The sequence below is a fragment of the Malania oleifera genome, chromosome 3, assembly GCF_029873635.1.
Source record: "Malania oleifera isolate guangnan ecotype guangnan chromosome 3, ASM2987363v1, whole genome shotgun sequence".
Taxonomy (NCBI): Eukaryota; Viridiplantae; Streptophyta; class Magnoliopsida; order Santalales; family Ximeniaceae; genus Malania; species Malania oleifera.
The window spans coordinates 80,668,042-80,681,373 of NC_080419.1; the positions used below are offsets into that span (position 1 = coordinate 80,668,042).

Consider the following 13,332-nt stretch of genomic DNA (forward strand, 5'->3'; position numbering starts at 1 on the left):
CCAAAGGTATCACTAGATGGGAGAGTTGCATGAGAGGCTTGAACAGGTCATACGGTAGACTTATCTTGTTTGAGAGAGTTTGGAGGTCTAGCCATGCACATTTCTAGTGAGGTGGGATCTAAGTTTGGTGGTATGTCCGGATGGTACATCTTTTTGGGATATACGAAAAATGGGTTCAAAATGGGTGATCTAGTGCCAAATAGGGTAACGATTGGTAAAGAGATGGTTTTAGGTGTTGAAGTCATGTGACAGCGTACTCAAGTAGATGAAGAGAAACGGGTGTCAAAAAGCTGCAGTATGAACGAGCATATTGTGCAGGTGGAGTTGGAGGCTTAAAGAAGAAGTGTAGGGAAATCTAACTCATGAGACTTGCGGTATCATAGTATAAACTGGAGCATAAAGGAGATTGTGATGCAGGTGGACTTGCAAACTTAGGGCAGAGATGAGATTGGTCATAATGCAGGGAGTTCAAGCTCAGGAGACCAGTAGGATCACAATGGGCTAAAAGGCATTATGCGACTATTGCCCAAGTATAAATCTTATGTTCTAATGTCTTATGCATCCATTACTATTAAGAAGGATCCTACTACCTTTCAAGAGGTAGTGCACGACCAACAGAAGGGTAGGTGAATAGGTGTCATAATGGAGGAGATAGAGTTATTGTATAAGAATCAGATGTGGGGGTTAGTGGAGCTCCGAGAGGGGGAAAGGGAGATATGATGCAAGTGGGCAATTATTTTTTTATGTTTTGTGAGTGACATGCATATTTCTGGAAAGGTTCTGATTAAGGTAAATCAGTCAGAGACTTTATTGAAAAAGGAAGTTGACATGAAGGTTTTAGGTGCTGCCAAGAGGATTCTTGGGTTGAAGATTCGCAAGGATAAAGATGCAGGGAGATTGGGATTATCTTAAGGGTGCTTGTGTAGACAAAACTATAAGGAGATTGTGGTTATCTAATGGTGGTTTTGTGAATTAGGTGTTGGAAGGGTTTAACATAGTTAATGTTAAATCAGCCACTGGTACCCCATTAATGGCGAATCAAAGTAAGTAGTTTACCACTCAGTACTCAAGGACGAATGGTGATGTTCGGGGCATGTCAAAGGTTTCCTATGCCAATGCAGTGGGGTGCTTCGGTGGGCAACAAAGTGATCCGTTAGTTGTGAGATTCATGGATGGAGACTACACAAGAGACTTGGATGACAGGAAGCCTACAATAGGATTTGTTGTGGGAAGGCCTAATTGTTGGAAGTCTAGGGTATAGTCTCAGGTTGCACTAGTTATAACTAGATCAAAGTTCTTGGCAATGGCCGAGGCTTGCCAAGGTAGCATTGTGGTTTAAATGATTGTCTAAGGAGTTAGGTGTTCAATTGGGTGAAGTTCCTGTTACCACAGACAAGTTCAAGCATCGTTTGGACTTGGTTTACATCTCCATGTGTTAGACGGGAGGCAGTCCCAATCTACTAGCCTAGGTGGAGCAGTGGGGTTATGCTTCGAATTTCTTCTAAGTGGTAAATATTCGCCAAGGTGGAGATTGTTGGGGACGTGACTTATATTTTAAATGGAACACATGTACCGGGGGAAAGCATTGTGAAGCGAGGACCAATGAGAGAAGGATGCAAGAGGTAAACCATCGATGGTTCGGGGTGTAACCGTCGACGATTTTAGGGAGTGCTGCAGATAATTCTTCTAGGCTTTAAATCGTCAACAATTTGACCTAAACCGCCAACGGTTACGCTCGTGGACATCACGAATTTTCAAATCGGAGATCAGTAGATTGGAAGTTTTTGAAGAATTTTCCTTCAAGGGGATTGCTACAAAAGTGTTTTAGATATGGTAGAAGTCTTTTATACTCATAGGATTAATATTTAATCATATTATGTAACCCTAGTTGGGTAAGCTTGATGCAAGCTTCACATTGTGATTGAGAAAAACAACTGCTGCTCCTGTGGACGTAGGCAAATTGCCGAATTACGTAAATTCTTGTATTTTTGATTGTTACTTTCATTTATTCTCATTGATGAGTAATTGCTTCTTTAGTATAGTTCATCTTTGAGTGATTGCATTGCTTGTTCCATTGATTGTTTAGTGAGTTTGTTTGAAGTCTTCCGTTGCGCACACTCGGGAACAACAATTGGTATCAGAGTGTCAATTGTTTTTAATTTCAACAATTGGTATCAGAGCACCGATTGTTTTCATCCAATATATATTTTACTTAGATTCTGATTTAGTATTTACTTGTACACTTTATTTATATAAATTAATCACCCCAAAAATAGTTGTACATACTATTTTGTAACTTTAAGATATATTATATATTATATATAATGATGTACAATATAAATAATATATATTGTAAATAAATACATATGTAATTTTGGTTCAAATTATCATCAGCTCATGAACATAAAAATCGATATCTAAAGACTATATATAAAAAATAAGACCCGAAGTCCAACTGAACAAATTGGTTAACCAAAATTTCAGTTTGGATCAGATCGAATTTTCAGATCAATTTGATTTTCAAATTTTTTTAATAGCCCAACTACATATGGTTAAACAATATAACTTTTTTACATTCATTTTGTATGAAGTTACATATTTATAAATATTGTTGTCGTCATCATTATTATTAATAATTTTGTTATTAAATTGGCTTTTCAATTATGTAGTAATTTATAATCTTCTTCTAATTATTAATTTTATATTATGTTTTCAATGAGTGGAGTAATTTTTTTATATTTTATTTTATATGTTGATATTTGTACTAAAATATGGCCCACAAGTCTTTTCCCTAATTTAATGTATAACTTAAAATTTTTTCATCTTTTATTTGAGATTATAAATTTCAATGTAATTTTATATTACATATTATCTAAATTTAATATAAATTTAAAATTTAAAATTATTTCATCACCACCTTTACGAATTCTCATAAATCAAATATTAAAAAAATTATATTTTCAAGAATTTATATAGTGGAGATTTCTAAAGATCTGAATTTCCGAAAGGCATAAAAACAAACCAAACACCACCTAAAAGCGTATGAAAATTTGGAGAGGGTTTAAAGTTTAAACTGTATCCTTCTACAAAAACTGAACCCTAGAAAATTCACATCGGCACAAGATGAGAAAAATAAAAAATGGCTCTCTCCTGGAGGCTTGATACAATATTAGGCGGGAAAACCTTGCATTCACCCCCGCGCTTTCAATCTCCTTCTCCCTCTCTCCAATAAAGCCAACTGGTCATCTCTAATTCTCCGTTTGCTTCCAACTATTCTCATTCTCTCTCTCTCTCTCTCTCTCTCTCTCTCTCTACGCTGTTCCTTTCCGGAACCCATGGCGGAAGCTGTCGGCGGAGAGGGGTTTTCTGTGAAAAGCCAAATTGATGGCAACGACGGCGCCGTGGCCGTCTCGGAAATAGAGCTAGCGCGGCATCGGCTTCGCGAGCGATGGGAATTAGCGTCCGTCCTCAATTTCTTGAATGTAAGATCGGTGTGCGTTTGGGTTTCGATTTTCCTGAATTTTTTGTATTGTTTTTTTTTTCGTTGCTTATGAGAAGAGAGAGAAAAGGGTTGCTGAGTTTATTTTTTTTCCTGATTTATTTGTTTGTAGGTTTTTGAGCCTGTTATTGGGATGGATTTTAAGATTTCAGCGGAAGAGATTGAAACGGGACTTATTAAGCCTAACACTTTGCTCTCTAACTTGCACATTAATCTGTTGAAGGTGGTTTTTTTTTTCTTTTTTTCTTTTCGTTTATGGTTTGTGGATAGTGGAATTGATTGGCTCTCTGCTTTTATTCTCGCGTGGGCGGTTACGTGAAATTATGTTAGCCCCACTTGTTGAAAAAGCTCAGAGATATGATCTCTCCGTTCAAAATTAAGAAATACTAAAAAAAATTGGAACTTTAAGTAATACAGCATACTCGTGTAATTGTTTTTTCTAGTTTCATTATTATTGTCTTTGAAACGATTGTGTTAGTCAAGAAACAGAGGTGGACTTAAAAGGAAAATATGAGTCCAGTTGTTTAGAGAAATGATTGCAACCCTTATGGATGATTATTGGTGACCAAAAAAAAAAAAAAAAAATGTTGTATATTGCTCTAGAGAGAGCTGGTGGTAAAAGATGTTTTTTTTTTTTTCTTTTTTTTGGGTCCCAAAGTAATTGAAATGACAATTGGGAAGAATGATTAGTTTCGTCATTGTAGTTTCTTAAATCTTAAGGGATCATAAATTACTTCTGAGATGAACTTCAAAGTTGGGATGCAAATAAAGGCAATGTGCAGGTTTTGTTTCTTAATTGGGTTTATCTGAAATGTGGTTATTGAATCTCACTGTTCATGTTGTTAGAAACATAATTTGGATGGAAAATAAAATCATCAATGAACTCATCAATATGATCAAAGGCAAATTGGATAAAAAGTTATCTGTAAATCTACATAAGTATTTCAGAGTTAGTTTTGAGATAGATGCTTACTGAACCATTATAAAAATACTAAATGGATTTATTTCAACTATCATTGAAATTAAAACCAGATAGTTTTGTTGTCATGCTTTAACTTTAATGTCTCAGACAAAATACTAAACAAATTGTTTCTTATGTGATGTTAATGCATACCAGGGAATACCACCTGTAAGTAAAACTTTGAATCGTTCTGATGTGTGGGTGACAGCACTTTGCAAGAAACTCGCTATGTGGTGGCCATGGGTAGGTCATTTTTTAAAGCTTAATTGCTTTGTACAGTTTTTAACCTCTTACCTAGTGTAGTTTGCATACTTATGTCGACTTCTATTCCAGGTTGCTGAGGGGGAGATTCCACTCACGGTTGCTAATGGGTATAAAATATGCGTTCTTTAGTTTCTTTGGCGATATTTCATTCATATGTCAATTTAAATGTTTCTGAGGCTATAATATGACGTCTTCTTGTGCCATTGCTTGTGCAGAGCAGAGATATCCATATACAAAGAACTTGATCCAACAATTCGATTACTGATTCTGAAAGCACTATGTGAAATTCGTGCTGATGTAATAAATCCATCCATTTTTTCTATTGTTGTTTTCTGTAAGTAGCGTATTTTTCTGTTTGACATTTAGACTGGTGGAATATAGGGACACTTAATGTCGTGTGATGCATTTAATGTCCTAATTTTTTCACACACAATTAATCCCAAGCTCGGGTTAAGGAGGAGGGTTGCGTTAGGTAGCTAATAGGCAACGTAAAATTTGTTAGATCACTATGATATGAATTCTTACCGAATATTTGTTGGAGTGTCGCTTATGAGCGACGCATTGCACTTGAATCACCTGAGTGTAGCGAAAAGTGGGCGAGTTTGGGCTAGGTCGTCGCCCCGAAGTGACGCGCTGTGTCGGCATCCGGGTACGGTATGCAAGGGTTCCTGCATCATTCTGGACGTGGGTAGGCAAAGAAGTTAGTTTAGGAAACTAGGATTAGATTAGCAACTTGGAATATAGGGACACTTACGGGTAAAAACATAAAAATTGTGGATACGATGATTAGAAGAAGAATTCATATAATTTGCCTTAAAGAAATTAAGTGGGTGGGGGAGAAAGTTAGAGAAATCGATAAATCAGGATTTAAACTTTGGTACACTGGAAACGAAAAACATAAGAATAGAGTAGGCATTATTATAGACAAAAACTTAAAAGATAGCGTTGTGGATGTAACTAGAGTAAGGGATAGAATTATAAAAATCAAGATGGTATTAGGACAAGAGATAATAAATATCATTAGTGCTTATGCTTCTCAAGTTGGCTTAGCATAAAATCTTAAGAGATAATTTTGGGAAGATATGATTAGCATTATACAAGGCATACCAGGGACTGAGAAAATATTTATAAGAAGAGATATGAATGGACACTTTGGAAGAGATAATAAAAATTATGAGAAGATACATAGAGGATATGGATATGGAGACAAAAATGAGTTTGGGGAGATGATCTTAGACTTTGCTATGTCATATGATTTTAGTATAATGAATACTTGCTTTAAGAAGAGAGAAGAACACTTAATAACCTTTAAAAGTGGACAAAATAGAAGTCAAATAGATTTTTTTTAACTAGGAGGGTAGATCGTTTATCATGCAAGGATTGTAAAGTTATTCCAAGTGAAAGTCTAACCACACAACATAGAGTCTTAGTGTTAGATATATGTACTAAAAAAGTGTAAGAAAAAGAATAAAATAAACTAATGTAGGGGAACTAGATGGTGGAACATAAAAGGAGAAAATATAATAAACTTTATAGATAAATGATCAAAGATGGGGATTGGACCTTAGAGGATGAGATAGATACAAATACTCTTTGGAATAGATTAGCTAACTCTATTAAAAAGATAGCAAAAGAAATTTTAGGTGAATCAAGGGGAAGATTCTCGAATAGCAAAGAAAGTTGGTGGTGGGATAAAGATGTACAACAAATCATAAAGACAACAAGAATTTGGTATAAAATGTGGCAAAAATGTAGAAACAGAGATAACTTTGAAAAATATAAGGAGGCAAGAAAAGATGCTAAAAAGACTGTTAGTGAATCTAAATATAAATCATTTAATAGTTTGTATGATAGATTAGGTACAAAAGAAGAGGAGAGAGATATATTTAAACTTGCTAAAGTTAGAGAAAGGAAGAGTAAGGACTTAGGAAATGTAAAATGTATAAAAAGTCAGGATGATATTGTCTTGGTTAAGGACGAAGATATTAAAGAAAGATGGCGAAATTACTTTAGTAAGTTGTTTAACGAAAACCAAATAGAAGGCTTAAATTTAAAATTATCAAATGAGGAAAAGACTAAAAATATAAAATTTATTTACAAAATTAGAGTTAACGAAGTTAAGTTTGTACTAAAAAAGATGAAAAATGGAAAAACTATGGGACCAGATAACGTTCCAATTGAAGTTTGGAAATGCTTGGGTGATAACGGAATTGTATGGTTAACTAATTTATTTAATACAATTGTATAAACTAAGAAAATGTCAGATGAATGGAGGAAAAATACTTTAATACCTGTATACAAAAATAAAGGAGATATTCAAAATTATAATAACTATCGTGAAATTAAACTTATGAGTCATATGATAAAACTATGGGAAAGGGTAGTTGAACAAAGATTAAGGTTATAAACGAAGATTTCAGAAAATCAATTTGGTTTTATGCCCGGAAGATCTACCACAGAAGTTATTTATCTTTTAAGAAGATTAATGGAAAAGTTTAGGAAAAAGAAGAGGGACTTGCGTATAATATTTATTGACCTTAAGAAAGCATATGATAGGATAGCTAGGGAAGTTCTATGGTGGATTTTAGAAAAAAAAGGTGTATGTTGTAGGTATACCGATGTCATTAAGGATATGTACGATGAAGTAATGACTAGTGTAAAGACTACAAATGGAGAAACTAGAGAATTTTCAATTACCATAGGTGTACATCAATGATTTGCTTTGAGTCCTTATCCTTTTGCTTTAGTGATGAACCAATTGACTAAGAGTATTCAAAAGAAGGTTCCATGGTGTATGTTGTTTGCAGATGATATTGTATTAATTGACGAAATTAGGGACAAAGTAGAGACTGAGTTAGAATTATGGAGAGAAGCTTTGGAATCTAGAGTTAGATATAAAACAGAATATATGAAACGTAATTTTAGTAATGATAGGAGGAATATTGGAGACAATTAAACTTGATGAAGAAATAAATAGCACTTGTAGATTTCGATACCTTGGATTTACTATGCAAGTTGAAGGAGAAATTGAAGATGATGTAATGCATAGAGTTAAAGCAGGTTGGGTAAAATGGAGAAGTGCTTCAAGTGTGCTATGTGATCGTAGAATACTGTTAAAATTGAAAGGGAAGTTTTATAGGACAGTTATAAGACCAGCTATGCTATATGGATAGGAATGTTGGGCGACGAAGAAATATAATATCGAAAAAGTAAAAGTTGCCGAGATGAGAATGCTTAGATGGATGAGTGATATAACATTAAAAGATAAATTAAGGAATGAACATATTTGTGGTAAGTTTGGTGTAGCTCCTATAGAAGATAAGATAAGGGAGGGACAACTCAGATGGTATGGACACTTGCAATGTAGGCCTTATAGTGCACTTGTGAGGAAGAGTGACTTAGTTACTGTGGGGGGCAGTAGAAGGGGTAGGGGTAGACCTAAATTTACTTGGGAAGAGATAGTGAGTAAGGATTTAATATCTTTGAATTTATCAAAAGAAATGGTCCATGATCGCATAAATTGGCGGAAAATGATTCATATAGCCGACCCCACTTAGTGGGACTAAGGCTTGGTTTTGTTGTTGTTGTTGTACATTTAGACTGGTAGATTGTTCGACATTGTTGTGGTATTCTTCGATGATTTTTTTTTTTTAAATATGGTGTCTAATATATGCATGACTACAAATTTTCTTACATCAGAAGTCCCATCCATCTCTTCTTGTTAAGTACTTCTTTGTCCCCCCCCCCCCTCCCCACACCACAGAAAAGGTCCCACTGTTTTTATCTTTCAAAAACTTATTTACCAAAATAACCTGTTCCTATTGTCTGCAGCAAGATGATTTAGTATCCTACATCAATGATCGACTTAAAAGTGGAACTCATATTTCTTGTTTCCGCAAAGATAAGATTGGGGGAGATGAAAATGGAACTATGTTCTGGTAATTTTGTTCGATGTATTCTGAGCAAAAATCACACACTTGCATGATTAATACTGATAATTTCTGCTTTATTTGGGTTAGGTATGATGGAAATGCAGTCACTGGTCATAGATTGTATAGGGAAGTTAAAAAGTTCAAATCTCTTCGAAAAAGTAAGAATGGAGAATGTTTACCTCTTCAAAAGATATGTCATTATCAATGGGAAACACTTGCCACCAATCTTGAGGAATTTCATAAAGTTTCGGTAAGGCCACGACTCTTGTTTGTTTTGGGACTAGAACTCTCACTTACATCGTCTCCCCCTGGTAATGGCAGGATGAGTTCTCATCAAGCAAGGACATAATGGAAGTTGCTGTTGGTAAGAGCATTGAAAATGATGCCATCCCTGTTCTTGAGAAACTTCAGAAGGTATGTCATTGTACTTCACTTTTAATTGCATAAATTTAATTTTGTGCTGGCACAGGTGGCTGTCAAAATACCCTGCAATCCTTTGTTAAATTTATTCATCATTAAATTGTTGTTTTTGATGTATCCATGCTTGCTGCCTTCAACAGAAAAAAGAACTAGCACTGAAACGTCAACAAAGACGGGAGATGCTTTTAAATGGTTTCCAAAATTCCTGTGGAACAGGGTTTACTCGTAGCTGTCGCAATCGTAGGCCTGTTAATTACACATATGGTATGGCGTGAAATTTTTGCTTGTATACATCATATTTGGTTGTGCAATATTTATACCTTTTGGTTGTCTTAAAGCAAAATACGAACGTGTATATAACAGGGTACTGGTCTTTGCATATATAAGATCAACCTCCAGGACTTGCCCTAAATGTTTACGACATCTTATAAGATTTTATGCATTTAGTAAAATTCCCTTGTATAATTTATGCAATTGATATGATTTTATTCATTTTGGATAGTTAATATTTGCAAATGTTAAAAAAGTCGCCATAGAAATTATTATTTTGTGGCTCTGTAAAACAAGTTAGTTGTTTTATAATGTAATTGCCAATTGAAAGTAAAACAAGAATTAAATCAATATTTCTGGGATTGTTAAATTTCCATCACAATCACTCATCAAAAAATTGAAAATACCAAATCCAATAAAATCAAAATTTAAGATCTTAATGATTTTTTTTTTTTTAATTTGTTTTATTGGGGGTAGAAGGGCTAGCCCATTTATGTAAAACATTCCTGCCTTTGGATCATCCTTGGTGTGATATATTTATTTTGTATGCTCAATATCTAAAATATCTACTTCATTGGGCCACAAAATTGTGCACTTGAAATAGTAATTAAGTTGTATTATTGTCAATGAACAACCGTAGGTTATGTACTTATGTCATCGATCCTGTTTCTAGATTAGTAAGAATGTTTGCCCCTGCCTTCCAAAAAAAAAAAAAATTATGTCTCCTGGGATCTAAGTTTTGCGCACTAGTTTTGTTTTAGAACAGTTCCAAGTTTTATGGCTGTTTTGACTTCACAAATGCGTAACAAAAAGTATGTTTTACATGCATTTCACAATTTGTGAAGCACAATTTTTATAGGAGCAAAATTATGGATTAGATCAAGAATATTTCAATCTTGTAGTGTTCTCCCCGTGCATTGATCATGATACACCTTGAAATTTTTTTAATGCTTTTATTCTGCTTATTCTAAGAAAGCAGCTCTTAATTTCAGAATTTCCGTGCAGATGAGTATGATAGGGCCATTAAGGAGGCTATACAAGTAACGATGTAAGGACTGCTTCGACACCAAATTACACTTTTACGATGACTTATCTATCTTTGTTGCTTACACTCTGTTCATGTGATGTGATGTAAATATGCTCTCTCATTTGCAAAAAACCTTTATCAAGTAATGGAGATCAGTACCTTCTAGAGATTCAGTCAAGTGGAACACATGATAGCATGCTGAGACTTAAGCGGAAGTTCAGATTGATATGGCTCTTCTAGAATCTTTCTGCACTTGGCATCACTACCCATGCTTTCACTTATTGGAAAATTACTCACCACAAAAAACATGGTCATTTTGCTTCATATTGAAAAAACTGAACTTGTCTTCAACTTGATGCTTCTTCTCCTGTTTCAGATAGGAGCATGTTTCTTTTGTTAGCTTTCTTACAATAACCAACTAAGATGCCCTCACATCAGCCAGTATTAAAGCCTGATGTTTTCATAGTTTCATAACTAGAGTAAGGAAAAAATCTTATTGGCTGTGACTGTTTTGTGCTTCAGGAAAAGGAAGACTGGTGAAGTAGAGCAAATGGATGTAGGCAAGGATGGTGAGCCTAAAAAAGGGATTCAAGTTGCATTCAACGGGGGCTCAGACTCAGACATCCACATAGGAGATAGTTCAGTAGGAAAAGAAAGCTCCAGGGAAGGTTACTCTGACAATGACAAGCTTGAAGGTGGCAGTAATGATGACGACAGTGATGATGATTATGATGACAAATGGGACAGTAACAATGCTGGTCAGAGTGATGCTAGCAATTCTGATGCTAGTAATTCTGACAAAGAATATGAGAATTCTAGCAATAGGAGGAATGCTTCACTTCATTCTTCAAAGCAAGCAGCTCACCTTGCCACCAGGCCAAAGGGGATGCGCTGGAGCAGGAGATTAGCTGCTGGGATCCCTAGCCATCCAGTTATGCAAAATGGAAACGTGGGTGCAAAGAATAGGTTGAGGCAAAGACCAATTCGAAATACTGCCCTCGAGTCTATTGTTCTTGATTCAGAAGATGGAGATTCATCAGAAAATATCAGCAGCAGGAGTGTGGATCATGACAGCCCATCTTTGGGTCACGATCTTGAAGAGATCAACAGAAATCAATAAGAAAAAGCTTCTAGGGGGGACAAAAATGCAAATCGATCCACAATTAAAATACTTTTCCTTGGATTTTGTCTTACAGCAAGGAAAGATGCGAGACTCACCTATGTAAATGCAATGTGGAAATTGCTTTTGTTCTTAATTATCTCTTGGAACCAGAAACTGGAGTTTGTTTTCTGTTGCACAGTTTCTGAGAATCGTGTTGTTTGAATGGAGGATGACTCCTGCATTTTTTGAAATTAGAAAATTGCTTTGATTAAGTTAGTCAAGCTTCATCCTATGCTTGTTGAATATTTTTTTCCTTGTCCATTTGTCACACAGCCCTGTGGAGCATCTTGGAAAAATATTTTTCCACCACACAGGACACTACATTTGCATGAATGTAGTATCTGACCCTGTTGATTTGGGGGGCACTGCCCCGGATAACTGTTGGGTTGAGAATGCTGAGATCTTCAAATTTGGTTTAACAAAACAGAACCTCCTGGTAAAACTTCTCAACCCCTAGAAAGCCCCATCTATCCTTTCATTTTAGTTTGTGAACGAAATGAAAATTTTGCAGCTCTTTTTACACCATGAATGAGAAGCTACGTCAGAACTGAAGCATCTCTTCTAGCCTGCAAACCAAACCTTTGTGCTGAAGTGCATTTGCATCCAGCTTTTCTCTTGTTCTGCCTCCATTAATAACTACAAATTCCCAACATTATTATTATTTTTTTCAGATATCAGCAGAAAAAGCACAATCATCAACAGTAACTCTGCATTTTCAAAGCCATCAGCTCATTGTTGCATTGAAGATCACCATGACTCAAAAGCTTAAGTCATTTAAGTATTGGATCCAACCATATGTACAAGTACTCAATTTCCACTCAATTTTTTTTACTCCTTAACCGTACACATTTAACTCTAACAAATCATGAAACCTGTAAAATTCTTATAATAGATTTTATGGTAGATAGTCCCATGCAGCCATCCTAATTCAGCAGTTAAACAAATTTTGTTTTTTTTTTTTAAATAGAGGACGTGACCATAAATTCTTCATGCATACTTAAAGGCCTACTTGAAGCTTGAAAAATATTTAGGAAAGGAGAGGGGAAAATAGGAAAAATTTTACTTTTTCATGTTTGGTTATCAAGAAAAGTGAAAAAGAAAGTGAAAAATATTTTATAAATTAATTAAAATTTTTTTGATTTTACACGTCCTTAACATTTAATATTTCTTAATGTTTAATCATATCAGAACAAATAATGTCATTTAATATAAAGAGAAAATATAATGAAAAATAATTTTATTATTATTATTATTTTTCTTTTCTCTAGACGGAATCTTGATCTAAATTAGCCATAATTGTTTTTAATCCTTTTCTTTTCGTGCTCGCATTGTATGGTTGTAGAATATTAAATGGTTTTGGTTTATCGAAGAAAACAATTAATATTACTTAAATCAATCCAACAACAAAAGTCAGGATGGCCGAGTGGTCTAAGGCGCCAGACTCAAGTTCTGGTCCTCGAGAGAGGGCGTGGGTTCAAATCCCACTTCTGACATCTGTTTGTAATTTTTGCAGTAATTTTTACAGTAATTTGTGTAGATTCAAATATTCTGAAAAAAAATTAGAAACTTTTCATAAATTTTAAAATTTCACTTACCAATTTAAAAAAATAATTATATTTTGATTTAAAAATTATATGAAGATTTATAAATTTCATAAAAATTACAAAATTTAGAAATTTTCATAAAAAATCAAAATATTCTAAAATTTTTAAATATTGAAAATGTAATAAAATTTTAGCAGATACCATAATATTGATTTTTTTTTTCAAAAATATCATAAAAAAGAAAAAAAAAATG

General features: G+C 34.4%; 1 protein-coding gene and 1 non-coding gene across 2 annotated transcripts; both read left to right on the forward strand.

Annotated features, from left to right (window-relative positions):
- The first annotated feature begins 3,042 nt into the window (after window positions 1–3,042).
- LOC131150582 (DDT domain-containing protein DDR4) lies at window positions 3,043–11,765 on the forward strand. The gene is made up of 11 exons (XM_058101397.1): window positions 3,043–3,482; window positions 3,612–3,722; window positions 4,617–4,703; window positions 4,794–4,831; window positions 4,940–5,021; window positions 8,556–8,662; window positions 8,744–8,906; window positions 8,978–9,070; window positions 9,217–9,340; window positions 10,352–10,394; window positions 10,896–11,765. Exons 1-11 carry the CDS (start codon window positions 3,336–3,338, stop codon window positions 11,491–11,493), a joined length of 1,593 nt encoding a protein of 530 aa, XP_057957380.1. The 5' UTR covers window positions 3,043–3,335; the 3' UTR covers window positions 11,494–11,765.
- A 1,179-nt stretch (window positions 11,766–12,944) lies between these two features.
- On the forward strand, window positions 12,945–13,028 carry TRNAL-CAA (transfer RNA leucine (anticodon CAA)). Its single transcript has one exon. It is a non-coding gene; the product is annotated as a tRNA-Leu (tRNA).
- The last annotated feature ends 304 nt before the right edge of the window (window positions 13,029–13,332 follow it).